The sequence below is a fragment of the Babylonia areolata genome, chromosome 16, assembly GCF_041734735.1.
Source record: "Babylonia areolata isolate BAREFJ2019XMU chromosome 16, ASM4173473v1, whole genome shotgun sequence".
NCBI lineage: Eukaryota > Metazoa > Mollusca > Gastropoda > Neogastropoda > Buccinidae > Babylonia > Babylonia areolata.
The window spans coordinates 23,955,816-23,965,815 of NC_134891.1; the positions used below are offsets into that span (position 1 = coordinate 23,955,816).

General features: G+C 45.1%; 1 protein-coding gene across 3 annotated transcripts in view; it reads right to left on the reverse strand.

The window, feature by feature from the left end:
- Window positions 1–956: 956 nt before the first annotated feature.
- Window positions 957–10,000, reverse strand: part of LOC143290938 (uncharacterized) — a 47,796-nt gene continuing 38,752 nt past the window's right edge. For all 3 annotated transcript variants that reach the window (XM_076600510.1, XM_076600509.1, XM_076600512.1), the window contains exons 3-6: window positions 9,923–10,000; window positions 4,629–4,790; window positions 3,436–3,585; window positions 957–1,611 (exon numbers count right to left, since the gene is read on the reverse strand). The exon at window positions 9,923–10,000 is cut by the window's right edge and continues 327 nt beyond it. In XM_076600510.1, the coding sequence (XP_076456625.1) occupies window positions 995–1,611; window positions 3,436–3,585; window positions 4,629–4,790; window positions 9,923–10,000 (1,007 nt within the window). In that variant the 3' untranslated portion in view covers window positions 957–994. The remainder of the gene's footprint in view (window positions 1,612–3,435; window positions 3,586–4,628; window positions 4,791–9,922) is intronic.

Consider the following 10,000-nt stretch of genomic DNA (forward strand, 5'->3'; position numbering starts at 1 on the left):
CTTTGCAATGAATCAACGAAAGAATAAATGAATGAAACAAGGATTTTGCATAAATCTTTGCAATGAATCAACGAAAGAATAAATGAATGAAACAAGGATTTTGCATAAATCTTTGCAATGAATCAACGAAAGAATAAATGAATAAAACAATGAATTGTATGTGTATATATGTATGTATGTACGTGTGTGTGTGTGTGTGTGTGTGTGTGTGTGTGTGTGTGTGTGTGTGTGTGTGTGTGTGTGTGTGTGTGTGAGAGAGAGAGAGAGAGAGAGATGGAAGAGTTGGATTATTAGTGGTTTACGAAGTACAAACTGTAAGGAAGAAAAAAATTGGAAGAGGAGAGTAGTGTTTGGCTTGGTGTGTGTGTGTGTGTGGGGGGGGGGGGGTCAGGGGGGGGTGCGGGGAGGGGGGAGGGGGGGAGAAAGGGGGGGGGGAGGAGGGGGGAGGAAGTTTGCAAGCAACTGAACATTAACATTTAAAAGTGGAAAAACAACAACAACAACAACAACAAAAGCAAAATCGCCATTGCCGTTTTTCATCAATCCGATTTCTGAAAAATAATTCTGCGTGTGAGAAAACAAAGAAAGAAGAAATAAACAAAGAACCAACCAATCAAACAAGCAGAAAAAAATCGGAAAAAAAAAGAAAAGAGGAAGGAAGGAGAATGTGTGTATATATATATCCTCACACAGTGTTCTCAGCTGCTTTTAATGCTCCCACCACCCCCCCTCCCCACACTTCCCCGCCCACCACCACCCCCTTCACCATCCCCCACACATCTTTCCCCCGCCCCACCCCCCACCTCCACCTCTCCCTCTAAACGTACATCCACCCCCCCACCACCAATACCCCCGCATTTAATTTACATCCACCCCACCCCCTACCCTCCACACCACCTTACACACACACACACACACACATACGCACACACACACACACACACACACACACACACACACACACACACACACACACACACACACCTTTAGCTCTTTACACCTGAGAGTCATACCCGCTGAGAGACCCTCCGCCACTGCTGGCGGCGTAAGACCTGTAGGTGGTGGTGGTGGTGGTGGTGGTAGGGAGAGGAGGAGGAGGGAGAGAAGGGGGAGCCGGCATGGGCCGAACTCTCTCGGCGCTCACCTCCCTCACGTCCACACGGTCAGGGGAGTCAACCAAAGGAATCGGCTGCGGCGGAGGAGGAGGAGGAGGAGGAGCTGACTTGTCTCCCTTGGACCGGAACCTGGACAGAGCCGACGGGAACTTAGCCAAGGAGAAGCTGGGCAGTTTCCGGGGAGCGCCGCTGGTCTGACGCGGCGCCGACGACGAAGGCTTGGACTTTGGCCCGGACGTGACGTAAGGACCACGTGCCGCTGACTGGAAGCCTCTAGAAGACACGGGTCTGACGGAGTCCGAAGTCTTGTTGTTGTCCCAGACTTTGAGGGCGCTGTACGAGTCCTTGAGGTGGGTGGCCAGCGTGAGCAGGCAGAAGAGGAAGCTGATGATTTGCAGCCCGAAGGAGGCGTGGAAGCGGGCGCTGCCCGGGGGGAACTCCTGGTCGATGGGGTACCCGGCACCGTACACCACGAAGCTCAGGAAGGAGCAGAAACCTGGGGGCGAATAATAATGATAATAAGAATAGAATAGAATAGAATAGAATAGAATAGAATAGAATAGAATATGTCTTTATTACCAAGTGTACCGGGGTCACAAGGAATATTGGCGGGGCGGATAGTACATAACAAGGTACGAACATTGATTGAAAATCATACACAAACCCAGATACAGTAGAAATTAGGATACATACAAGTGCATACCAATAAAATAAAAACAACTTGTGCGTACTCACACATGCACGTACTGCACACACACACACACACACACACACACACACACACACACACACATACACACACACACACGCGCGTTTGAACAGAAGCTGCATATTGCATGTGGATGGGGATGATGACTAGATCTTCAGGTAGATGGTTCTTTAATAATAATAATAATAATAATAATAGTGTACATTTATATAGCGCCCTTTCTCTCTAAGAGCTCAGGGCGCTTTACACGAATGAGAAATATTACAAGTTACATAAAAAACTTATGACCACTCTTTCTAAAAAACAACAACAAAAAAACAAAAAAACCACCCTCACCCCTCCACACCCCCCTCCCACACGCACACACTCTCCCCCTCCCACTCTACATACATCCAAAGTGAGCTGACATGGGTGGTGTTGGAGAACAAGGAAGCTGAGTGCTTATAGACAGGTTTTAAAAAGATGAGTTTTTAGTGATGAGCGAAAAGCAAGAACAGAATCAAATATCAGTATTTGCTTGATACCAATCTTTGGTATCATAAACCAGCAAAATGTATATGTATGTATGTATGTATATAAGCATGCCTGATGTGTCTCACCCCTTCAAAAACGAGGCTGGGGCTTATGGATAAATATCTGAGTCGTGAGTCTCTTTTTTTTCTCTCTCTCTCTCTCCTTCTCTATCTCTCACCCTCTCATGCAATGTACGCCGTTTTCTTTCGTCTGATTTTCGTCCCTACCCCACTGTTCCCTTTGAGATGGGCAATTGGTCCAGGTCAGTAAACTATTTGTCTTGTCTTGTCTTGCCTTGCCTTGTCTCTCACACACTCTCTCTCACCCTCTCTCACCATCTCTATCTCACCCCTCTCTCTCTCACACTGTCTCTATCTCACCCCCCCTCTCTCTCTCTCAACCTGCCTTTCTCTCTTAACCTCTCTCTCTCCCTCTCTCACCCCCCTTTCTCTCAGCCTCTCTCTCCCTCACCCCCTCTCTCTCTGTCACCCTCTTTCTCTCTCTCACCCTCTCTCTCTCTCACCCTCTCTCTCTCATCCTCTCTCTCTCTCTTACCCCCCTCTCTCACCCCCTCTCTCTCTCACCCTTTCTCTCTTACCCCCCCTCTCTCTCACTCACTCTCTCATCCTCTCTCTCTCTTACCCTCTCTCACCCTCTCACTCTCTCTCTCTGTCATCCCCTCTCTCTCACCCTCTCTCTCTCTTCCTCTCACTCTCTGTCTCCCTCATCCTCTCTCTCTCTTACCCTCTCTCTCTCACTCTCACCCTCTCTCTCTCTCACTCTCTCTCTCTTACCCTCTCTCTCTCTCACCCTCTCATTCTCTCTCTCTCTCTCACTCTTTCTCTCTTACCCCCCTCTCGCTCTCACCCTCTCACTCTCTCTCATCCTCTCTCTCTCTCTCTCTCTCACTCTCTCTCTCACCCCCCTCTCTCTCTGTATCTCTCTCACCCCCCTCTCTCTCACCCTCACTCTGTCACCCCCCCACACTCTCTCTCTCTCACCACCCACTCTCTCTCTCTCACTCACACATCGTGCCCCCCCCACGCCCCTTTCCTCCTCCCCCCCCCCAGCAGTTAACTAACCAACCAACTCACTCACCGGAAGAAGAGAGGAAACAGACGAGGACCCAGGACGCTCGCGATCGGCCGCTGAGCGAGACGACATAGCTGTAGAGCGTGGCAGCCACGAGTGCCGGAAGGAGCAGAATCACCGACAGCACGGCACAGATCTGGCTGGCCTCGTACCATGCTGCACGTGCAATGACGTAAGACGATGGTCAGTCAGTGTCATGATGGCCAAGAACTTATATAATAGTCGTACCGCCTTTTAACTCTCTCCATACGAACGGTGAAAGAGACGACGTTAACAGCTTTTCACCCCAATTACCATCATCAAAATATTGCAAGCGGAAGGCTCTTATACTGAAGAGGTGAATGTTGACAAAGAATACCACAGTTCTGACGACGGAAGCTAAAGGTTGGGTCATTCAGACACCCACTGGACATCCGAGGGGTCTGTGTAGAGGAGAAGAGAGGACTGGCCGTATTGAGTGAGTTAACCTTCGGTCGGAGACCCAGCTCTAAGCTTTTATGAAATTGTACGACAGTGATCATCATGATCATCATCATCAACTTCTTGTTGTTCTTGTTCAAACACACACACACACACACACACACACACACACACACACACACACACACACACACACCAATGACAACAACAACAACAACTACTACTACTACTACTACTACTGCTGCTACTACTGCTACTACTACTACTGTTTCTGCTGCTGCTGCTAGTACTACTACTATTGTTGTTGTTGCTGTTGCTGCTTCTGCTACTGCTACTGCTGCTGCTCAACGACGGCTACTACTACCGCTGTTGTTGTTATTGCTGCTGCTGCTACTACTACTACCACTGTTGTTGCTGCTGCGACAACAACAGCTACAACAACAACTACTACTACTTCTACTGCTGCTGCTGCTATTCTCAATACTACTGCTGTTGCTGCAACAACAGCTACTACTACTACTACTACTACTGATACTGTTGCTGCTGTTGCAACAACAACAGCTGCTACTACTACTACTATTTCTACTGTTGCTGCTGCTGCTACTACTATTAATACTACTGCTGTTGCTGCTGCTGCTGCAACAACAGCTGCTACTACTACTACTACTACTACTACTGTTGCTGTTGCTGCTGTTGCAACAACAACAGCTGCTACAACTACTACTACTACTACTACTGTTGCTGCTGCTACAACAACAACACCTACTCCTACTACTCACGTGGCTGTTCAAAGAGGTCCCGGATGGTGTCGTAGTTGGAGCACACCCACCTGCCCAGCCCCTGCTCGCGGTAGCAGCTGAGCCACACTCCCTCGTACAGCGACATCTGGTCCCCCAGGTAGCCGACCACCCAGTATGGGGTGCAGACGGCGATAGAGTGACCTGCCACAAGCACTGTCAGTTTCAGTTTCAGTTTCACGTGCAGGCGTCACTGCGTTCGGACAAATCCATTATTTTATATTTCTGCCCCTTTGAGATGGCGCTGTTTCAGTTTCAGTTTCTGAAGAAGACTTCACTGCGTTCGGACAAATCCATTATTTCATATTTCTACCCCTATGAGATGGCGCTGTTTCAGTTTCAGTTTCTGAAGAAGACTTCACTGCATTCGGACAAATCCATTATTTTATATTTCTACCCCTATGAGATGGCGCTGTTTCAGTTTCAGTTTCTGAAGAAGACTTCACTGCATTCGGATAAATCCATTATTTTATATCTCTATCCCTATGAGATGGCGCTGTTTCAGTTTCAATTTTTCAAAGAGACTTCACTGCGTTCGGACGAATCCATTATTTTATATCTCTGCCCTGTGCACATGTGAGATGGCGCTGTTTCAGTTTTAGTTTCTGAACAAGACTTCACTGCGTTCGGACAAATCCATTATTTTATATTTCTTCCCCTATGAGATGGCGCTGTTTCAGTTTCAGTTTTTCAAAGAGACTTCACTGCGTTCGGACAAATCCATTATTTCATATTTCTGCCCCTATGAGATGGCGCTGTTTCAGTTTCAGTTTCTGAAGAAGACTTCACTGCATTCGGACCAATCCATTATTTCATATTTCTGCCCCTATGAGATGGCACTGTTTCAGTTTCAGTTTCTGAAGAAGACTTCACTGCATTCGGACAAATCCATTATTTTATATTTCTGCCCCTATGAGATGGCGCTATTTCAGTTTCAATTTTTCAAAGAGACTTCACTGCGTTCGGACAAATCCATTATTTCATATTTCCACCCCTATGAGATGGCGCTGTTTCAGTTTCAGTTTCTGAAGAAGACTTCACTGCATTCGGACAAATCCATAATTTTATATTTCTACCCCTATGAGATGGCGCTGTTTCAGTTTCAGTTTCTGAAGAAGACTTCACTGCATTCGGATAAATCCATTATTTTATATCTCTATCCCTATGAGATGGCGCTGTTTCAGTTTCAATTTTTCAAAGAGACTTCACTGCGTTCGGACGAATCCATTATTTTATATCTCTGCCCTGTGCACATGTGAGATGGCGCTGTTTCAGTTTTAGTTTCTGAACAAGACTTCACTGCGTTCGGACAAATCCATTATTTTATATTTCTTCCCCTATGAGATGGCGCTGTTTCAGTTTCAGTTTTTCAAAGAGACTTCACTGCGTTCGGACAAATCCATTATTTCATATTTCTGCCCCTATGAGATGGCGCTGTTTCAGTTTCAGTTTCTGAAGAAGACTTCACTGCATTCGGACCAATCCATTATTTCATATTTCTGCCCCTATGAGATGGCACTGTTTCAGTTTCAGTTTCTGAAGAAGACTTCACTGCATTCGGACAAATCCATTATTTTATATTTCTGCCCCTATGAGATGGCGCTATTTCAGTTTCAATTTTTCAAAGAGACTTCACTGCGTTCGGACAAATCCATTATTTCATATTTCCACCCCTATGAGATGGCGCTGTTTCAGTTTCAGTTTCTGAAGAAGACTTCACTGCATTCGGACAAATCCATAATTTTATATTTCTACCCCTATGAGATGGCGCTGTTTCAGTTTCAGTTTCTGAAGAAGACTTCACTGCATTCGGATAAATCCATTATTTTATATCTCTATCCCTATGAGATGGCGCTGTTTCAGTTTCAATTTTTCAAAGAGACTTCACTGCGTTCGGACGAATCCATTATTTTATATCTCTGCCCTGTGCACATGTGAGATGGCGCTGTTTCAGTTTTAGTTTCTGAACAAGACTTCACTGCGTTCGGACAAATCCATTATTTTATATTTCTTCCCCTATGAGATGGCGCTGTTTCAGTTTCAGTTTTTCAAAGAGACTTCACTGCATTCGGACAAATCCATTATTTTATATTTCTGCCCCTATGAGATGGCGCTGTTTCAGTTTCAGTTTCTGAAGAAGACTTCACTGCATTCGGACCAATCCATTATTTCATATTTCTGCCCCTATGAGATGGCGCTGTTTCAGTTTCAGTTTCTGAAGAAGACTTCACTGCATTCGGACAAATCCATTATTTTATATTTCTGCCCCTATGAGATGGCGCTATTTCAGTTTCAATTTTTCAAAGAGACTTCACTGCGTTCGGACAAATCCATTATTTCATATTTCCACCCCTATGAGATGGCGCTGTTTCAGTTTCAGTTTCTGAAGAAGACTTCACTGCATTTGGACAAATCCATTATTCTATATTTCTGCCCCTATGAGATGGCGCTGTTTCAGTTTCAGTTTCTGAAGAAGACTTCACCGCATTCGGACCAATCCATTATTTTATATTTCTACCCCTATGAGATGGCACTGTTTCAGTTTCAGTTTCTGAAGAAGACTTCACTGCGTTCGGATAAATCCATTATTTCGAATTTCTGCCCTGTGAGATGGCGCTGTTTCATTTTCAGTTTCTGAAGACTTCACTGCATTTGGACAAATCCATTATTTTATATTTCTGCCCCTATGAGATGGCGCTGTTTCAGTTTCAATTTTTCAAAGAGACTTCACTGCGTTCGGACAAATCCATTATTTCATATTTCTGCCCCTATGAGATGGCGCTGTTTCAGTTTCAGTTTCTGAAGAAGACTTCACCGCATTCGGACCAATCCATTATTTTATATTTCTACCCCTATGAGATGGCACTGTTTCAGTTTCAGTTTCTGAAGAAGACTTCACTGCATTCGGACCAATCCATTATTTCGAATTTCTGCCCTGTGAGATGGCGCTGTTTCATTTTCAGTTTCTGAAGACTTCACTGCATTCGGACAAATCCATTATTTTATATTTCTGCCCCTATGAGATGGCGCTGTTTCAGTTTCAGTTTCTGAAGAAGACTTCACTGCGTTCGGACGAATCCATTATTTTACATTTCTACCCCTATGAGATGGCGCTGTTTCAGTTTCAATTTTTCAAAGAGACTTCACTGCATTCGGACAAATCCATTATTTCATATTTCTGCCCCTATGAGATGGCGCTGTTTCAGTTTCAGTTTCTGAAGAAGACTTCACCGCATTCGGACCAATCCATTATTTTATATTTCTACCCCTAGGAGATGGCACTGTTTCAGTTTCAGTTTCTGAAGAAGACTTCACTGCGTTTGGACAAATCCATTATTCTATATTTCTGCCCAATGAGATGGCGCTGTTTCAGTTTCAGTTTCTGAAGAAGACTTCACTGCGTTCGGACAAATCCATTATTTTATATTTCTACCCCTAGGAGATGGCACTGTTTCAGTTTCAGTTTCTGAAGAAGACTTCACTGCGTTTGGACAAATCCATTAATTATATGTATACGCTGTACGTTACACCTTCCCGTTACGCTTTCCCTGGGAGAGAGCAGCCCGAATTTTACACAGAGAATTCTGTTGTGACAAAAAGAGTTAATACAAATACAAATACAAACCATGTTGTTTATACCATCCCACCTCAAACCAAAGGGCCATTTAAGGGCCTCCTCATACTTCTTCTTCTTCTTCTTCGTTCGTGGGCTACAACTCCCACGTTCACTCGTATGTACACGAGTGGGTATTTACGTGCATGACCATTTTTACCCCGCCATGTAGGCAGCCATACTCCGTTTTCCGGGGTGTGCATGCTGGGTATCTTCTTGTTTTCATAACCCACCGAACGCTGACATGGATTCCAGGATCTTCAACCTGCGTATTTGATCTTCTGCTTGCCGTATACACACGAAGGGTGGTTAAAGCGCTAAGCAGGTCTGCACATATGTTGTTACCCACCAGGTGCCGTTACCGAGATTCGAACCCGGGACCCTCAGATTGAAAGCCCAACGCTTTAACCACTCGGCTATTGCGCCCGTCATAAAGGGTTGATCACCTGTCACTTCGTCAAACCAGTCAAAGAGAACACAACACAATGTAAACAATTTAATAAAACGACAACAACAACAAAAAACAAACGAACAAAAACCACACACACACACACACACACACGCGCGCGCGCACACAACAACAACAACAAAACAAACCAACAAAAACCACACACACACACACACACACACACACACACACACACACGCACGCACGCGCACACACACACACACACACACACACACACACACACACACACACACACACACACACTACCACCACCACCACCACCAACAAGAACAACAATACTAACAAAAATCCTTCGTGAAATGGAAGACAGTGTGCCGAAGAACATTTGGAAATAGCAAGATCTTTATGGAGGTATCTGTTAAATACGTTTGGCACCGATAATAATATCACGTAGATTTCGACAGACGAACAGCAGACGTTTGACACCGAGGGGACGTAGCCATGAAACAAAACAATCAACCGACGGACTAACTAGCCAGCCAGCCAACCAACCAGTTAACTAACCAAACCAACATCTTGTCACCGTAGCGTCAGTTTCAGTTTCAATTTCAGTTTCAAGAAGGAATGGCGCCAAAATGTGAGGATGAACCCACACATGCCACAAAAGCCACAGCCGACAAAAAACAAAACAAAACAAACACACACACACACAAAACAACAACAACAAAAAAAACAAACAAACAAGTAAAAACATCAACAACAACATCAAACAAACCCTCAAACAAAACATAACAAAACACACACACACACAACACCACCACCCCCACCACCACTACCACCACAACCACCACAACCAACAACAACAACCAACAACCAACGGACTAGATGCTGTCTAAACTGGACGTAAGCTCAATTCACCGGTCAAACAAAACATCTTCCCACCCCAGGAAAAGCCACTGTCATAACCACCCACTCCCCACCCCCACCCCCCCCACCCCCACCACCGGTCCACACCCTCCCTACACACACTGTGTGTCTATCTCTGTCTCTGTCATTCTCTCTCTCTGTCTCTGTCTATGAAAATAATTGTCATTTTCCCCTTGTCTAGAGGGCTTTGATGCTAAATGGACACACACACACACACACACACACACACACACACACACACAATATATATATATATATATATATATATATATATATATATATCTCCCCCCCCCTCTCTCTCTCCGATCCAGTCATGCTTTCATTTACCCAGAAAGGTGAGTACCAAGAACAGGAACGACAACTTCTGCCAGCTTCCGGCCTCAGCACAACTCCACTCCACCTTCT